The sequence below is a fragment of the Hevea brasiliensis genome, chromosome 1 (genome assembly GCF_030052815.1).
Source record: "Hevea brasiliensis isolate MT/VB/25A 57/8 chromosome 1, ASM3005281v1, whole genome shotgun sequence".
Lineage (NCBI taxonomy): Eukaryota > Viridiplantae > Streptophyta > Magnoliopsida > Malpighiales > Euphorbiaceae > Hevea > Hevea brasiliensis.
In genome coordinates, this window is record NC_079493.1 from 3,300,656 (window position 1) to 3,320,116 (window position 19,461).

Genomic DNA, 19,461 nt, shown 5'->3' on the forward strand with positions numbered 1-19,461 from the left:
AGGTACTTGCACAGCAAAAACATTATCTTTCGGGAGATGATTGCTGAGTTTTGAGAAAGCTTGACCGTTGAAAGCAAGCCTTCAGTATAATCTGATACGTTTGTTCAAATTTTTTACTTGTACAAGTTTTTAAGGTCCTTTATGATGAACTGAAGCAAACATAAAGATTTCAAAAGATTATATTTGAAGAGATACCCTGCTTTACAGAGTCAGCCATTTGACACAGGGGGAAGCAACAGATTCTTATGAATTAAGCCAAACTATAAGGCCTAGTAGATTAGCAGTCCTTATAAATATGCTCTGATCAAAGGCAAACATGGCTCAAATAATCATTCATCTTCTCTGTTGTTGAAAATCAACAAAAGGGAGTACAAAAAAATAATTGAATTGATTGATCGTAGGAAGCAAAGATGGTTCAAATAAGGTCATATGTTTTGGTAGCTCTCTTTATTGTGCTGATTGCAGCTGAAGCCACAATTGTTCGAGGTGATGCCAATGGAAATGGGAATGGCAACAAAGGCAATGACAATGGGAATGGTAACAATGGCAATGGCAATGAGGGCCATGATGATGGGAATGTTAACAACGGCAACAACAACGGTAACGGCGACGAGGGTAATGACAATGGCAATCAAAATGGTGGCAATGGTAAAGGTAACGGTGAAAATGATGATTTTGATGACGTAGAACCTCTACCAACAGGACAGGAAAGAGCTTACTGCAAGGCAAAGGGAGGTTGTCACCAGAAGACCCTTGTGTGTCCGGCTCAGTGCCCACAGAAGAAACCCAAGAATAACAAGAAGAAGAAGGGATGCCATGTTGACTGCAGCAGCAAGTGCGAGGTCACTTGCAAATGTAAGTGTTGGATTTAAAGGAAGAAAAACTAAGAACATATTTATGCTAGAACAAGTAGAAGAGAAAAGACATAAATTCATTACTAAAAACAGAGGATTTACAAACACAAATTTAAAGTTTTTTTCTTTCTTTTCTTCCTCATTTTGCTAGATCTCTCAAACACTCTTTCCAGTCTTCCCAAGTTCTCTTTGCACTCCCTATTTCCAGCAGCAGCACTCTCTGCTCTCCCTTTTATATGGAAAGAATGCTTTCTTTAGTTAACATAGTCCATACTTGCACTATGCTTGGGTATGGCTATTTCTTTGCTTTTACACATAGAGTTTTACCAACTAAATCTCATCAACTCCAACAGTAAGTTTCCTTACCAACTTACTGTCATTTAGTACAAAGTGACAGAAATTCTTAAAGGGGAGAGAGGATAATGGAGCTATTAGAGTTTGAACCTAACCTTATGCATTACAAGACCAACATTAGGCTATTAACTCAATGAGCATTGTCCATATAAATAATAATGAACACTTGGACAGTCACATGATGCTTTAATTTTTTTATAATATTTAGTATTATCAGCAGAACATTTGATTTATATGATGAGTATATATGAATACTATTTAATAATATTGGTCATAATGATATTATTTTGAGTTCAAATCAAACCAGGCAACTATATCCAGTTTTAACTTGCATTTATGCCCACTGGCAGGGAGAAAACCCAACTGTAATGGATATGGCTCTCTCTGCTATGACCCTCGGTTCATTGGTGGTGATGGAGTGATGTTCTACTTTCATGGAGAAAAGGGAGGTAACTTTGCAATAGTTTCAGACGATAACCTTCACATCAATGCCCACTTTATTGGAACTAGACCCCAAGGAAGGACACGAGACTTCACCTGGGTGCAGGCACTCTCTGTCATGTTTGATACTCACAATCTTGTCATTGCTGCCAAGAAAGTATCACAATGGAATGATAACATTGATGCCCTGACTGTGAGGTGGGACGGCCAGGATATCAATGTCCCTAATGATGAAGCAGCCGAGTGGAGAGCCAACAAAGAAGAAAGAGAGGTTATAGTGGAAAGAACTGATGATACTAACAGCGTTAGAGTGATTGCTGCAGGTCTTTTAGAAATGGACATCAAGGTCAGGCCTATTGGAAAAAGGGAAAATATAGTTCACAACTACCAGTTACCTGATGATGATGCTTTTGCTCACCTGGAAACACAATTCAGATTCAAGAAATTGTCGGATCTTGTCGAAGGAGTTCTGGGAAAGACTTACAGGGCTGATTATGTTAGTCCTGTCAAGATTGGTGTGCCTATGCCAATGATGGGTGGTGAAGACAAGTACCGAACTCCATCTCTCTTGTCACCTCTTTGTAACGCTTGCAGGTTTCAGGGTAAATCAGCTCCAGGGATTGCTACAATCTAATCATGCATTTTAATATATCTACATTATAAACTTAAAAAAAAAGAGCAAATAAATAAATAAGCTAATAAAACAATATCATTCTTTGTGTTTGGAAACAAATCAGGCATGTAACGCTTGTATCAAGATACTTTTATTTTGGTTGCTCAAAAGGGTTCATATTTCATATATAATCATTCAATACAACAATAACAAGAGCTATAAAAGTTGCCTATTACATATTATGTTTAAAATTCTGAGAGATTTCATAGAAATGAAGCAAATTTTCTACATAGAGAAGTGCTATGAAGGATCATTTTACCAAAAATGAAGTTACAAATGTTACATTCAGGTCAATATTTGATCTAATTAATATTAATAATTCCTTATTTGAATAGATCAGATGGGTTGTGGGTGCTCTAAAATTTCATCTTGAGTTTAGATTAGTCCCATTGAATTCAAAATTTCTCAAGTCTTGAGAATTGTAGGAGTGTGCATGATTTCTGGGACCCAAAATGAATAGAAGAATTGTAGCGAATTAGAATTGAAAAGGAACCGTTACTCTAGAAACTAAACCGTATCAAAGCAAAAATAATTTACTGTTTTGGTTTCATTCTAGTTTTTCATCAAGAATTAAATTATAATTGAAGAATTGTATACTAAACTCGAGCCAAACTTGAAAAAAAAAAAAAAAAAGAAAAGATATATATATATATATATATATATATATATATATATATATATATATATATATATATATATATATTATTTTTTTGAATACACATGTCCATCCAGGTAAATATTACTTGGTAGATGCAGGTTTCCACAAATGAAGGGCTATCTTAGACCTTATACAGTGTAAGATATCATCTTCTAGAAAATCGACATGCTGAACCACCAAAAAGCTGTGAAGAAATATTTAATAGTGCACATTCGTCGCTTAGGAGTTGTGTTAAACGACCATTCAGTGTTTAGAAACAAAGATGGAAGATATCGTGAGATATGCCTTCTTTTATATATGCAACTCAAATAAATATTGTTGTTGCATCAATGGTCTTGCATAATTATATTTGAAGAAATTCAAGATTGATCCAGCTTTTATAAGAATGGATCAAGATCCTAAATTTCTAGCTTCGGATATTTTCAAGATATTGAAGATGCTTCATCAAACAGCACAACCACTATTGAACATTTGATTAGAGCACTTTCAATTACTATTTATTATGCAAGCATTACAACGTGGGAGGACGAGGCAGCTTCCCTTGCGCTTACTTGGGGACAATGCTTTGATTATGTCCCAACCAAAGTGAATGCTTTGAGCAACATCTCATGTACAGGAAACTTCTACTGCTAAACTCTTTTTAACTCCCCTGCATGGATCCCCAAGTGTATTGATCGACACGCCAATGCTACAACTCTTTGATCCAACACAAGCCTGTAAAAAAATTAGAATTCATTTGTTTAAAACCAGTACAAGTTCTAAACTGATTCATCAAAATTCTATAGAAAGAGTGAACAGGGTCATACCTTCTGTACAATGGAAAGAGCATTACTGCTGCTGCATTGGCCATGGCTAAAACTCCCACAAGTTCCATGTGGGGTTCCAAAGCTTGCAAACTTGATTGAAGAAATGACCTGATTAGGATGTGGGCATTCCAGTGATAGTACAGGTCCTGATTTTTTTCCTGCTTCTGAATCTGTGTTCCACATATCTACAGGTAATGGGTGGGACTCTGAAACGTGCGAGCACAAACTTCCAATCTGTTTTGTAGCAAAAACTATCTGTCTCGGATCCCCACCCACTTCCTCAAACAATACAAGAGTGTTGTCACTTGATTTCACCCATGAACGAGGTACATGGTACCTGCAAAATATGTTCACATTAGAACCAACACTTCTGAGAGAGTTTGTCAAGCTTTCTTCATTAGACTCTTCAGCACTTACAATGTCTGAGAAGGCTTTGCACAGTTTTTCCGGCACTTTTTTGAATTGTAAGGTCCTCTGTAATTGCAAGAGTCAGTGCAACCACTATTTGGAGACACATTGGTTGGCCAATAACGTCCAATGCTATGTCCATTCACCCATGCCTCACCCTTTCCCATTCCTGTGAAATCAATTGCAACAGGATCGTCGCCAGCAGGTGCATTGAAACTGGTCTGGATCACAAGTACCACAAGTTCTTAATTTCAAAGAAATTGATTCGACATCATTAAACCAGGAAGGTCACCATAATATAGAGACCAAATGCATTCTCCTACAATATGCAAAGCTGTAGAGTGAAAGACCCAAAGAATGAAGTTTCAATTACAAAGCATCATATACTTCAAAAATTTCACAAGGAATTCACTTATATTCTGGTTTATCAAATAAAATAATTTCTAAAGCATTTTACGGTTTTCTTTTACAAATTGAAATTCTCAAGTTGATTTATGCTTGTCTCAAGTATCTGGAATACACAGATCCTCTCTTCCTACACAAAATCCACATGTTTTAGCTTTTAAAGAAACATCCCATATCAGACAGTTTATACCAATTACCGTTTAATAATGTCATTAGAATAATCCTTCAAAAGGCTCAACTAAACTTCCACAACAAATAGTCATTTAAATTTTTAGTCTGATAATGGAACTTTTGATTGCTGAGAAAATCCCTTGTTTTGCAATGCAATTATCAGAAATTAGACCAAATGTCAATAGCATTAAACCAATAATAGAAGGCAAATGGCATGTTTATATCATGGCTTCTATTTTAAATTGAATTTGAATAAATGGTAAAGATTTAAAGGTTACCTTGTACCATATCAAAGACTGCTTCGTAGGCAAGTTAGGCTGTGAAATCCATTGTGAAGAACTTCCACTAGAAAGACTTAATTCTTCACCTTGAAGTCCAATCTGTACTCACAATACAACATATAAAGAATGGAACTTGAAGAACATAGCATTTCATCTAAATCAAACAAATGCAGCATTTGATCCCTTTGGAGGCAGGTATTTCTGCTTTATTTGAAGTGGAATTTTCTTCCCTTCATTCTGCCATATATTTTGGATTGCAAAGAGCATGGAGAACAAAGACTTACCTGATATGTCCACTGCTGTGAAGAAAGATCAACAGTAGTGCCATTTTGCCCTACCAGCTTTACTGGACCAGTTATTCCAGCACCAATTGAATCATAAAAAGCTCCATAATTCTGATACAAGAAGTAATATATTTCCATCAAATAATGATCATATCTAGTGATGTTTTAATCAATGATGGAATTTCTTCATCTGACAGATATCTTATTCTTCAAAAGGAGACTACTGCAGCAAAACACAAAGCAAATAGTAACAGCTATCCTTCTCTATTAATTGCTTACAGATAGTCCAACAGTCAAACTTAGGAGATCAATAGTGTTCTTCCCAGGTATAACTATGATGGGAATATCGACTGAAACCTTGGCACTGCTCTTGCCTGTTCCGCTCCCTGTACATGCCCCATTTTTTCAATACGATCAGAATTACTTCAACTGTTCAAACCTAAATTATTACAATTCACAAATTTGAAAAGCATAAATGATGAGATGGGATAAAATTTTCCTTTGGATCAGACTTAATCTTTATGTTCCTGATCATTTGTTTACGTATACACACTGTAAATAACTAAAGGCTATAAGCTGAAAGGCACGTAGAGCTAACACCGTGCACCTGGGGCTGGATGATGGGCATATTTTTTAGAGCTTCTGATGCAATTTATCTTGCAAAAGATAACACATTTTCAATGCCAGGCACATAGGGAAGGGGTTTACTCCAAGGGAGAAAACTTAACTCAACTCAACTCAACTCAACTAAGCCTTTATCCAAAATATTTATTGGGGTCGGCTATATCGATTCTCTTTTTCCACTCTAAACGTTTTTGGGTTAAATCCTCAGAAATGTGTAATACTTCTAGGTCATGTTGTACTACTCTCCTCCAAATCAGTTTAGGTCTACCCCTTCTTTTCTTTTTATCCTCTAACCCAATGTGCTCTACTTGTCTAATTGGAGCTACTCCAAAGGGAGAAAGTAGAGAAGAAAATTGGTCAAGCTAAGACCAGGACTAACAAACAACAAAAAGTAAAGCTCAACAGGAGAAAAAGTTTTATAATTGAAGCACCCAGAGAGGAGTTAGAATCATTTTGCCGCTGAAGTCCTTGGTGTACTTATTACTTGTTTTCTGAGTTTGCTTATCTAAAATGGTTATTTAAAGGAAAAACTAGGAATCTTATCATTAGTCACACACACATAAAAATGGTGTAGCCAGGAACAGAGGATGTTCCAATGACATACACTGTCAGCCTGCTTAATGATGAGTAACAAGAAATCTAGAGAGGGAAATAAGAAATCATTTATGGAACTAAAAAAAATGCAAATTTTATGCTCATTGTTATTTTCTGTCACCTGCAAGTTTCCCATTAACAAAAACATGAAGAGCGTGGCCAAGAGAATCCACATGAAGAACAGTTTGAGAACCATCTTCAAGGAAGGGCTCATCACCTTTTATATTAGTGCTGAAAAAAATAAATAGAATGATTTTCAGACATGAAAACATTTTTATGAAACTCATCAATATGATTGGAGCAGACAAACCATGCCTTACAGAAACAGCCTTAAAACAATAGACTTGCATACCTTAATGAGTACCATAAGTAGTCACTTTTATCTGCTGTAGTGTTTATTTGCTCCAATAGTCCAGATTTTACAAATGCATCCTTCTTTGAGATGCCCACTGGTTCAGTTATCCAACTCCAGCCAAAGCTGAGAGCCTTGGAGGAAGCAACATCACCCACCAGAGATTGACGAGTGAAGCTCGGAATAACACTCACAGAGTTAATCTGTCATATGAAAGTTAAAAACCTTTGTTTATGCTACTAGTAGGAACCAAAGAGTATGTCTTGTGAATAATTAAGATGTATTTACAAGCATCTGTAACAAAATGAATAAGTGAAGTTAACAACAAAGTAAAATGATATTACTTTTCTAATACGAATGCTAGACAGCTAGAGTACATCAGATTGAAAACCTTAAAACATTGTCTTTATAATACTATTAACAGGTCCAGAATTTTCTATTGGCCATGTGTGAACATGCAATAAGAAACTAATGCAAGGCAGGGCATAATTTCCCCCTCTGCTTATAGTGTCCCATTATAAAGACATTTACTCTTCTTAATACCTAAAATAACAAGGAAATTTTTAAAGTATGATCGCAGACATCCGTTGAAAGAGAGAAAAAGAAGAGCCAATTAACATACAATGGTGAAATGCTGTCTGAATGTGACCTAGCTTTAAGCTACCGGACATATGGCTCTGGAGTTAGCTACCAATGTTAATCAGACTAAGGAACAGAAATCATGGATCCACTCCTTAGCCCACAATATTCAACAGTATATGCATCCGGATTTTTGGACATAAATGACAAGAACTAACAAGCTAAACATATATGGCACAATCTTCTGAGACAAACCTTTGCAGTATTGAGAGCTACATTCTTGCAGTCTGGTAAGATGCTCACAGACCAGGCAGGCAAAATATATGAGTTTCCATTGAAAGTTACTGTTTTGTCGGAAGTAGCAATATTGGCAAGAAAAGCAGCACATAATCCTGATCCTGTTTTATAGACTGTTGCCTGGAAACACAATTATAAATTAGCAAGTCTAGTTATCGTAATGAGTTATCAACACCCTTGAATTTGCTTCCCTTTCCTTTTTGTGACCTTCTCAAAACTTAATATTAATTTTGCATTCCCATATGAAAGTTATATACACAGATGAAACTGGTCATACTCAAAAGGGAGAAAAATGAAAATCTCTCAAAAGTTAACTAATTTAGTCTCAATCCCAATTAGCAAGATTTAGAATAGAAAAAGGGACTCTGACATCCCAAGGATGAAGATGTTGAAGAAAGGGAGGAAGACCTAGCATCAAAATTATATCATTTCATGAGTAAAATTTCAGAGCCAGAAAGACAAGAACATGCTTTCTTCTTCAACACTCACTTTAGGCGTTCAAATGGTATTCTTTTTTAATGTGACTGAAGAATTTCTTCTTTAACACTCACTTAAGGCAGGGTAAACACCATGAAACTCCCAGATGTAAGGCAAATTACAGAATAAAAACTAGATGTTATTCTTTTTTTAATGTGATTGGAAGATTTTGAGGCCTTGAAGAAGTTCATTAAAGGGCCTATAAGTCCACACAAAGTGATGTTCTCCAGTAAGAGGTGAAGTGAACAATACATCCAAATGGGAAGTACCTCCAAGTTTGAACCTAGAGAAGTAGTTGTTGGTTCAGTTGCTATCAATGCTTCTTCACAAAGCTTTATGGCCTTATGAAGATCTTTCAGGTGGCCCCACTTAGGTTGTCTAAGAAGTCCTGCAATACATGTTAAATGAGTCAAAGTCTTCTAAAAGATGGAACTTGCAAGACAATCTTAAATTATCAAACTTAGCAATTACAGGTTACCATATCCCTTTCACAATTCCTTTTCCATATTAAAATAACAGCACATAGCAAGCACATCTATGACCATTAAAACTATCAAATTGGCTGCAACTATTGATTAGGTTGCATAGAGCAATTGAAGAAGGCATACCATATTCATCAAGAGGGGCATCATAATCATAACTTGTAGAAATAAAGGGTCCACCACTAGTCCTGCCAAAGTTAGTACCACCATGGTACTGCACAACAGTGTCCGAATTTAAATTTAATAATTCAGTTCAAATAATTCAGATTGAGGGAGAAGAATTTGCACACCATATAATAGTTTTGGAAAGTTCCCCCTAGCTGGTAAAATCGTGCGACAGCAAATGCGAGGTCTTCAACAGGTCTGTAGGGAATAGCACCACCAAAGGATAGAAACCTAGATTTGAAATTATCAGGAAGGACATGAGTTAAAAAAAAAAAAAAAGAAAGCAGTTATATAGGGGCATCTTATCCCATATAAAATATCACAATTGTTAAATTTAAGATTGAGTACTGACCACCCACTCCAATTCTCAGTCCACATTTTGGGTTTGTTCTTGGAATTTGGGGTAAATTGGTCACAGTAGAATCCATTGCAGGTGTTTATCTGCAAATTTGTCGAAGAAATCAAAAAGAAAAATATCATATCATGTACAGAGTTGATGCAATAATTAGCAGAAAAAGAATAGTGTAGAGTAAATGGGATTCTGTCATTCTGAGTTGATTGTGCAGTGGAAATTTGTAGGGAAAAAATGATATTAAAAGATACTCACAATAGGATCAGGAGCATCTGCTTGCTGGCACATGACCCAGGGCACACCAGTATCAAGAGATACAGCCATTTTTGCTGCCCAATTAATATAGATCTTAGCAGCAGGACCAAATGCTGAATCAATGTTCCCATACTCATTTTCAATCTGAAATTTAAAGAAATAAAAGAACTAATTAAAAAAAAAAAAGAGCAATTCAAAAAGAATTGGGAAAAGCTTTTTTTATTCTTCTAGAACACATTTCTCCTCCTCAATGACCAAAAAGTCAAAACAGAGAACATTAGGGATTTATTGGCTAATGATGAAAGAGAACCCACAAATAGAATATGCATAGTTTAGATACTACCAAACACTACAATTCATAAAACACTTCAACCTGTGATAAAATGATGGGTCCTCCTTGAGATGCATAAAGCTTCTCCTGGTTCATCATATCCACAATCTTCGCCGTGAATCGCTGCATTTCAACCTGAAACAGAAATGCAACCATGATTAATGAACAATTATTACTGAAAACAATTACAAGAACAACCAAGTAACAGTAAAAACCTTGAATGGCTCATTATCAGTTCGAAACTTGATTCCAGGTACAAAATGTAGCCAAAGAGGAAAGCCGCTGCTCAAACGCCCCAAAGGGAAAGAAAAAAAAAAGTCAATGAAAACATGATTATGCATCGAGTTCATGTGGTTATCAAGATTAAAAAGAGAAGGAAGCAATCATTTTTCAGTTAATTATTTGAGTAAATGGCATAAAGATAAGTACCCATAATTCCATTCTGCACAAACATATGGACCAATGCGAAGATGAACATAAAGTCCAGCTTCTGCTACTAATTTCACAAATTTCATCAGGTCGTATCTTCCTTCAAAATTGTACTGCACATGTTATCATTACCAGACATAATTAAGAAACAAAGATTTCTCTGTTTAGTTGCTAAAGCAAAAGTAGCTTCCTGGGCTTTCCACTTTCTTTTTAGTTAAGCAAAGACTGAAAAACTCAACCCAACTGACCCAAGAACTTGTGCTGATTAAAACTCTTTACATTTACATATAACAATGAAAACCCAGTGATTTTAGTAACTTTCTCCCGCATTTTCTTGGCAATCAAACAGAGCATTATATTATTAAGAAGGTAAAGAAAAGGGAGAACAGAGCACTAGAGAACCTGGTTTCGAACTGGTTCGTGCACGTTCCAGAAAACATAAGTCTCTATAACATCTAGACCTCCATCTTTGGATTTCTGTATAAGGTCTGGCCACATCTACAACAACCGATACGCATATAAATACAAAAAATATTTCAGAGAGAGAGAGAGAAGAAATGAACTTACCTCGGGAGTACTGCGAGGATAATGAATGGAGCCGGAGATCAAGACACGGCGCTTGCCATCGATCAGTAAGGCCCTGTGATCATACGTCACATTGGCAGCAAACGATGTCGTTAGAAGAACACCAAAGAACAATATTACCACAGCAAGAATCTCTCTCCCTCGCATGATTTCTCGAATTCTTCCAATATTTCTTATTATCTCCTTCCTTGTATATGTATTGGGTTAATCTTGTTCTTTTATTAACTTTCTTCAAGCTGTGGATTAATGCCTTTAAAAACAGTTTTTGTTAGCTTTCTTAAAACAAATTGCTTTATTCTTTAGCTTTGCTTTGTTATATGGTTTTGTAAAACTTTGAAGGGAATTGAAGATGAGAAGTGCAGAGCTGCACAATCTTGAGCCTGGGACGGCACGGCATTAAAGCTCTGGATTCTGCTTGTTTCTTGACTTGTAGACCTCAGTTCTTTCTCATCAGTTCATATGTTCAAGCTTACAATAAAATGGAAAATAAAAAGCAGGGGTACCGGGGATAATGAAGCCGTGACGGGGAAAGAAACGGTGCTGCTCGAATCACGAAACTGTTGGTGCTCCTGCCAATTATTTTGCGCCAGGTCTCGGGATAGAGGAAAATTTTATTAAATGGATTATTATTATTATTATTATTAATTTAAATTGTACTCTATGTATATTAATTTTAAAATAATTTACTAATTAAAATTGAAATATTCAGTAAATCAAATTATTAAGAATGTAAATGTGATGCGTGCTAATTAATTTTTGAGATATTATTTATGGCCAATGAGATTTTGTTTTGATATTTTAGCTCACAAATGTGGAAAATATTAAAAAATATTTTCCACATTTTTTATTGTTTGAGATACTAACAAAAAGAACTCAACAGAAAATTAAAGAAAAAATTAAATTATTTTTAAATAAAATAACTTTTTTTAATAAAAAAAATATTTTTTAAATTTTAATAATTTTATTAAAATATAAAAATAATTATACATATTAATAATACATATTATTAATTTATCATAATAATTAAAAAACAGAAAATATTTTAATATTTTCTTAAGAAATATTTTATTATAAAAAATATTTTTCACATATGAGTTATTTTCTATAAAATAAATAAAAAAAAAGCATACTAACCGCATTATAAAATCATTGCATGTCAAGTTCATAAAATATTTTATTTCTTTTAAATATAAGAGAATAAATTTATGTATTGATTAAAGAAATTATTTCATTCAATTAATGATCTGATATAATTTATTTGAGTTGCATGCATATTATGTAATATGGTTTGTAATTGAATACACTACCTTAGAGGCATATGAGTTCTATGTGAATATTATATAAAATTAGATGGTTTTATTTAGCTATTTTATTAAGATGAAAAAAAAATGCATAGAGGTTATTTTTAATGACCTTTTTTTAAAAAAAAATTTACTAAAAAATCAGTTTGAAAAAATATGTTTTATTATTTTATATTTTATTTATTTTGCGAAAAATATTTTTAAAAAATATATTTTTATATTTTTTAATGTTTGGGGCATTCAAAAAATGAGTTAATGAAAAATAATTTTTTAATTAAAGAAAAAATTAAGCTATTTTTAAAGAAAATAACTTCATTTTTTCAAAAGAGAAAGTCAATTTTTAAATTTTAATATCTTATTAAAATGTAAAAATACTTATATATATATATATATATATAATATAAATACATATCATTAGTTTAACAGTATAATCAAATAATTTAAAAAAATTTATAAAAAATATTTTCTTAAAAAATAATTTTTCATATAAAATAATTTTCATATATATATTAATTTACACGAAATAAATAGAGTTTTAATATTATTATAATTAAAATTTATTAAATTTAATTTTAAATTAATTTTTAATATCCTTTAATTAATAAATTAAAAATATATTTTTTCTCAACACCTTTAGTGGTTGTAACTAGGAGGAAAAGGAATTATATTCATAATGGTGCTAATGAGATGCTCAACTTAAAGTGCACTTTTTGTGGGAATTCACAATCACATCCTTAACAACCAACAAAGGGTGTCTGACAAAGATGAAGAAAAGTGCAATTTTAAGTGTGGAAGAGAAGCATAGTAAATTTCTTTTAATTAGTTAATGTCATGATGAAATTTCATGATTTAATTAGTGGTTTCAATTGTTAAATTGAGACTTATTGATTGAAAATTTATGTCAAATATATATTTTTTTAAAATATATATATATATATATATTTACTATTTATTTCAAAATTTTTATATAATTTTTTTGTTATAAAAAGGATACACCATATTACAAAATCAAGACATTTTGATGATAAGTGAAATTTCATACAACGTATATGTATTAAAGGTCTACTTAATATTAATATTTAAATTGCTATTAAAAAATTATCTTAAAATATTTATTAAGAAATTTTAAATTTAATTTTAATTTTAATTTATATTTTATTGATAATGACTTTAAAATAAATTTTTAAAATAATTTTTTTAATAACATTTTAAAAAAAAGCTTTTAAATAAATCCAAATAATTTAAAATTCAATATAATAAATTATCTAGTTAGTAATTTAATAAAAATTAGGCACAAGGCATGGTGGGTGTTGTCGATTGAAAAATATAAAAAGGCAGCAATTGATAATTGGTATACGGTAGTGCATGCGGTGGCTATTTCCACCATCCCCCACTCGCTTTCCCTGATCCATGAAGGAGAAGGGGATGATGATTGTCACACTCACACCCCTAACCCATCAACAAACACTCACCGGGAAATTCTTATATGCCAAATCCAGAAAATTATGCATAGCTAGAAAGGAGGTAGAGCCGTTGGTCTTTAACTTAGCAATTGTTAATTATTAATTCTGATCCAAAACTAGTTTGATGTCCACTCTAACAATGAATATCTCCACGCAGCTTAGAGAAAATAGGTTTGATTTATATCTAAAATAAGTTTCTACACAAATGTGAACACAAGATAAATTCGACCCTAATCAAATGCACACATATATTGACCCTCTGTGCTATGGTTTTGGACATGTGGTTCTTGGACAGGGCATGGGCTGCGCCACGAGAAAAAGTGGTCTTGCAATAATTTCCACTTCCCCACTTTAAAATTGGGAAGAAAATCTATCTTTTTGCCCGAAAATCCAACAACTTTACACAACTCTATTAAGGGAATTGACATCATTGTCTTAAACAGAAGTATGACCTTAGGCAAATGGTCTAGTTTTGATAACACTCTGTGTTGAATGAAACCCAATTCAGGAACTTGCCAGGCTTCACACACAAATTTAATTCTGGGTAGTTAAGCAATTGGCTAATTAAGTATTATGAACTAATAATGGTGAATTAAGTGTCAAAAGCGGAGCTTTCTTGGATCTTATGAACAAAGATTATAGCACAACCACTGAATTGTTTATTCATTCATATATTTATTGTTCAGCAATTAGCTTGTAGTCATTTATCATTTTACACGGAATTCGACAGTACACATGAGAATAGTATCTTGTTTTAAGATTGAAAAAGAAGCCCAGCCATAGCATAAAACACAGTCAGTCCAACTATTTAGAACATCTCACATAATTCACGCATCCATCAATGGCAGTGTAATATTTTTCCCTCCAATTCCTGCTGAAGCATAAAGGGGCAACGACACTCCAAAATCCAAGAGCATAAGACATGAACACAAATGAATAGAAGAAGAGAGGTTCGTCGATGACTCTATGATCCTCCTCCAAGTTCTTTTCTTCTTTTTCTTCATTTCCATCATCTTGGTTGACATCATTGGTGTTCTCTGAGCATTTTCTCTCTAACGGATCTCCACACAGCTTCGGATTGCCAACGTAGCTACTCTCAGAGAATGTCGAAAGTTGTCCTTCAAATGGGATCCTGCCTGAAAGATCATTAAACGCGAGGCGAAGAGTTGTAAGAGAACTCATGTGGCTAATTTCCTGAGGAATTTGCCCTGTTAACCTGTTGTAGGAAAGATCTAGGCTTTCCAAGCTCGTGATTTTCTCGAAGGATTTTGGAATATGGCCAGTCAAAAGATTATTGGATAAGTTCAAAGAATGAAGTTCATGTAATTTGCCCAGTTGGTATGGAATGGCACCTGCCAATTGGTTAGCTGATAGATCAATGCCTGTCATTAAAGTTAGCGGAATGCCCTGGAAAGAATATGCATATCCTTTGGTGGTAAAATCAATTGGGACCCAAGAGTTTGCCTGTAACTTCTTTGTCCAAAACAAATTGTTACTGAGGCAATAAGGAATGATCCCAGAGAAGTGATTGTTGGAGAGGTCCAAGAACTGCAACTTTGGCATTTGACATAATTGTCTTGGAATGTATCCACTGAAATGGTTTCCTCTCAATAGGAGTGCACCTAATTCTGAGAAAATTGGCATTCCACTTGAAATCATTCCTGACAGATTGTTGTGTCGGATATCCAGCATCAACATAGATCGACTGTTTGACAAGCAATGGGGCATATTTCCGAGGAAGGAATTATGGTGCAGTAGCAACCATCTCAGTTGTGTCATATTGCAATCTTCTGGAAGCAACCCACCACCTAAGCGATTGTTAGACAAATTTAAGTACCATAGGGCTGAGTTTTTGGTTAGGCCACTTGGTATAAATCCATCGAAGTGATTACTAGACAAGTCCAAGCGCTCTAGAGCTTTCAATTTTCCTAATGATGCTGGGATGATACCAGTCAATCCACATGAGGATGCATTGAATGCATACAGGTTCGGAAGAAAGATGGCTATGTTTGAGGGCAATTTCCCATAAAAAAGGTTGCAGGAGACGTCCAGCTCAGCGAGCTTCAGTTCTCTATTATGGTAAGCATCAGGAAAGTGACCAACAAATGAATTGCCCCTCAACCTCAATGCAGAAGAAACATTATGGAGCATCCAAGCAGGAAAGGGTCCTTCAAGGAAGTTGTTAGATAAATCTAAAGTCTGTAAGTTGTACTGAGTGGAAAGGAATAGAGGGACACGGTTGCTATTTCTATTGTTGAGATTGCATCCTGCCAGAAACAAATGTAGTATTTGGAAAGAAGGATGCCAAGTTGGAGATTCAGATTCAACTTCTAAGTGAGTGTTGTATGAAAGATCAAGAAAAATAAGCTTTGAGAGATTGGCAAAAGTGGAAAGTGGGATCAGGCCTTGAAAAAGGTTATAAGAAACATCAATCTCCTCGATGTTTGATAGGTTGCTAAAAATGGTGAGGTCACCCTGGAACTGGTTCTTTGACAACTTCAAAATTCTAAGCGATGACATGTTAGCCAAACATGAGGGCATATCATCTTCAATAAAGTTAACTGAGAGATCCAAATGTTTCAAGTTCATGAGTGTGCACAATGCTGCATAATTATGAATTAAACATGTAAATGAAACGAGCAAATCCTTGACTCGGGAATTATGAATATAAAAATGAACACGTAAAGAAATCACAGTTTTTAAGAAGCATATAGTTTGATCACCGTAGACAATGGAATCCTAATGATAAAAAGAAAAGTCATGCAAAAGCAAAGAAGATTTTACTTAATGAACAAAGAGCTCTCAGTCTCTCACCTTCAGGGTTAAGCAGTCCACCAATGCGATTTCTTGTGAGATGTAATTCTTGCAGTTCTTTGATTTGAGCAAAAAGTTTCATATCAGGATACCATAACACTCCTTCTCCTTCCCCTAAAGGGTCAAAGAAAATTCTGACCACGTGGGAACTTGTGAGACTGCAAAAAACTCCCTCCCACTGGCAACAATCATCAGTGTAGCTTTCTGGTAGAGAAGATATAGATTGGTAGCCCATAGAATTTAAGATTTCTTGGATAGCTATTCTCTCTTCATCCGAGCAACCTCTGGACCAACCGATGTTGAAACTGATGAATAACATGATAAGCAAAGATAAGCCACCATGGGCATCCAACATTTTCATTAGAAAGGCACAACTTTCAGAAGAGCAATTTGAACTACCTTCTCTTTGAGAATTCACGCTGTTTGATGTGCGATAAAACAAGTAAATTTGAGTCGATTGAAGCTTTTATGTCAACAGATTGATCTTCCACAAGTAAATTTAATTGAAGGTGATACCGCGTAATTAAAGGCAAGCCCACAGTTCTTATCTTCTTTCAAAGTGAACACTGATTGGTCTTCCTTGAAAAATTTATGTGTTTGGTTGCTTTCTGGGAAATTTCTGAAAGCAATTTTTCTATGTTATTGGTCTTCGTTGAAATTGATGTGTCCAATATTTGTCAAGTAAACATTAAATAAGATATGAAATCTGATAAAACAATAACAATCCATGTCTTTTCGAGGAAGATTATCTGAAACATTTATATATGCTGCGATAAAAGCATAGAGTTTCTAGTCATTGTGCAGCAAATTAACTCATTAACTGACAAGAATCCAACCATAAGGATCGTTATTCTCTACTTATATCTTCTTTCAAAGTGAATAGAACTACTTGTATCTTCTTTCAAAGTGAATAGACTTCTGGGAAATTTCTTAAAGCAAATTTTCTCTGTCATTGTTCTTCCTTGAAATTGATGTGGCCAATATTTGTCAAATAAATATTAAATAACATTTGAAATCTAATAAATCAATAACAATCCATGTTTTTTCGAGGAAGATTACCTGAAACATTTGTGCTGTGTTAAAGTCTAAGTCTAATTAGAATTAGGAAGTATAGTTAGTTTAGGAAGTATAATTAGTTTATTAAGTTTAGTAGAATTTATATTATAAAATTTAATAATTAGAGTCCTAAAAGGATTAAATTTTAACGGCCTATATATGTATAGTTGATAGGTTATTATATGGAATGCATTGCAGAGAGCTTACAAAATCGAGAGATGTGTTGAATTTTATAAGTTTTGTTTGAGTGATTTTGAGAGTGAAAAAAATAATTAGTGATTGTAATTATTTTTCTTCGATAGTGGATTTATTGGTGGAGTAGGCTTACGCCGAACCACGTTAAATTTTGTATTTTTTATTTTGTGTGAGTGTGATTTTTTCACAACAAGTTATATCAGAGTTGTGGTTTGAGATGTCAAAGATGGCGAGTTCAAAATTTGAGGTGGAGCCATTCGATGGGAAAAATAATTTCAGTTTATAGCAAAACACCGTGAAGATGTCCTTGTACAACAAGGATTAATTAAAGCATTGAACGAGAAGCAACCAGCTACCATGAAAGATAATGATTGGGAGAAGCTTCAACAAAGAGCCATGGGTACGATTAAATTGATGTTAGCCCTAGATGTGAAATATCATGTTTTGGAGGAGACTTCGCCAGTTGTTTTGTGAAAGAAATTGGAGAGCTTGTACATATCAAAATCACTTACAAATCGCTTGTACTTGAAGAAGGAGTTGTACCAACTCAGAATGGATGAAGGTACTGATGTGAGGCATCATCTTAATATTTTTAACAAATAATTACCCAATTGGCTAGTGTTAGTGTGAAGGTAGATGATGAAGATAAAGCCCTCTTACTTTTAACCTCTCTCCCACAATCCTATAAAAACTTGGTGACAGTCTTAACAGTTGGAAATGAGACTTTGAAAGTGGAGGAGGTTACTGCAGTTATCTTGGATTATGAAAAATTTAAGAAGACAAATAGTAGCAATAAAAGTGGAGCTTTTGTTGCCGGTTCTAGTCGTGGTAGAAGCAATCCATGTGAAAACAAATGGAGAAGGAATGGTAGATCAAGGTCAAGACCATGAGTCGACCATGAAGATAAATAATACTACTACTGTCATGAGAAGGATCACATTCAATACCATTGTATGAAGATGAAGGAAGATCTTACAGAGTTTAAACAATTTAAAAAGAGTTGTGGAAAAGAAAAAGAAGGAATTGCTGCAATTGCAATGGATGATGGTGTTGATGGTGAATGTTTAAATATGGATGATGATAAGGAGAAGGCAAAAGATCCATTACAAGATGGGTGATTAATGGATTCTGCTTGCCCATTCCATATTTGCTCAAAGAAGGAGTGATTTGATGTGATTAAAGAAAAGAAAGGAGAAAAAGTGAAGCTAGCCAATGGGAACAAGATGGAAGTTAAAGGATTGGAAGAGTGAAGATCTAGCTGTAAGGTGATCGAGTAAAAGTGTTCGATGAAGTGAGATATGTTCTTAAATTTAAAAGAAACTTAATTTCCTTAGGTAAGTTAAATTCTTTGGGTTACAGGTATTTGATTCATGGTGGAGTTATAAGAGTTAGCCGATGTGCTCTTATGATCATGAAGGGTGAGAAGATTGGTACAAAGAATCTCTACAAATTGGAAGAAAGCACATTGATTGGAAGAATGCAAGTTGAGGCAAGAGGCAACATCAACAATCAAGAGTGCAATGAGGTACCTTAGAGAAAATTAACTTTTGCAGAAGTTGTAAAGACTAATTCTATTTGACTTAGAGGTGGAGATTGTTAAATTTCAAGTCCAATTGGAATTAGAAAGTATAGTTAGTTTAGGAAGCATAATTAGTTTAGTAAATTAGTAGAATTTATATTATGAAATTTAATAATTAGAGTCCTAAAAGGACTAAATTTCAGTGGCCTATATATGTATAGTTGGTAGGTTATTATATGGAATGCATTGTAGAGAG

General features: G+C 34.1%; 3 protein-coding genes across 4 annotated transcripts; 1 reads left to right on the top strand and 2 right to left on the bottom strand.

The window, feature by feature from the left end:
* Nucleotides 1-41: 41 nt before the first annotated feature.
* LOC110638833 (uncharacterized) lies at nucleotides 42-2,880 on the top strand. Its single transcript, XM_021789523.2, has 2 exons — nucleotides 42-855; nucleotides 1,559-2,880. Exons 1-2 carry the CDS (start codon nucleotides 411-413, stop codon nucleotides 2,281-2,283), a joined length of 1,170 nt encoding a protein of 389 aa, XP_021645215.2. The 5' UTR covers nucleotides 42-410; the 3' UTR covers nucleotides 2,284-2,880.
* A 363-nt stretch (nucleotides 2,881-3,243) lies between these two features.
* On the bottom strand, nucleotides 3,244-11,383 carry LOC110638835 (beta-galactosidase 8). Its single transcript, XM_021789524.2, has 19 exons — nucleotides 10,840-11,383; nucleotides 10,675-10,770; nucleotides 10,273-10,385; nucleotides 10,059-10,125; nucleotides 9,886-9,978; nucleotides 9,513-9,656; nucleotides 9,258-9,346; nucleotides 9,031-9,136; nucleotides 8,867-8,954; nucleotides 8,528-8,646; nucleotides 7,740-7,901; nucleotides 6,906-7,108; nucleotides 6,675-6,784; nucleotides 5,615-5,721; nucleotides 5,336-5,446; nucleotides 5,049-5,150; nucleotides 4,204-4,415; nucleotides 3,787-4,123; nucleotides 3,244-3,694 (listed from the first exon to the last, which is right to left on the bottom strand). The coding sequence occupies exons 1-19, from the start codon at nucleotides 11,002-11,004 to the stop codon at nucleotides 3,587-3,589; spliced, it is 2,532 nt and encodes an 843-aa protein (XP_021645216.2). The 5' UTR covers nucleotides 11,005-11,383; the 3' UTR covers nucleotides 3,244-3,586.
* Nucleotides 11,384-14,257: 2,874 nt separating this feature from the next.
* On the bottom strand, nucleotides 14,258-17,031 carry LOC110638836 (receptor like protein 21). 2 transcript variants are annotated; one of them, XM_021789526.2, is made up of 3 exons: nucleotides 16,835-17,031; nucleotides 16,436-16,740; nucleotides 14,258-16,224 (listed from the first exon to the last, which is right to left on the bottom strand). In XM_021789526.2, the coding sequence occupies exons 2-3, from the start codon at nucleotides 16,668-16,670 to the stop codon at nucleotides 14,426-14,428; spliced, it is 2,034 nt and encodes a 677-aa protein (XP_021645218.1). In that variant the 5' UTR covers nucleotides 16,671-16,740; nucleotides 16,835-17,031; the 3' UTR covers nucleotides 14,258-14,425. The 2 variants fall into 2 exon arrangements, with proteins under 2 accessions (XP_021645218.1, XP_057997970.1); XM_058141987.1 differs by having other exon boundaries at nucleotides 16,436-17,031.
* Between the last annotated feature and the right edge of the window lie 2,430 nt (nucleotides 17,032-19,461).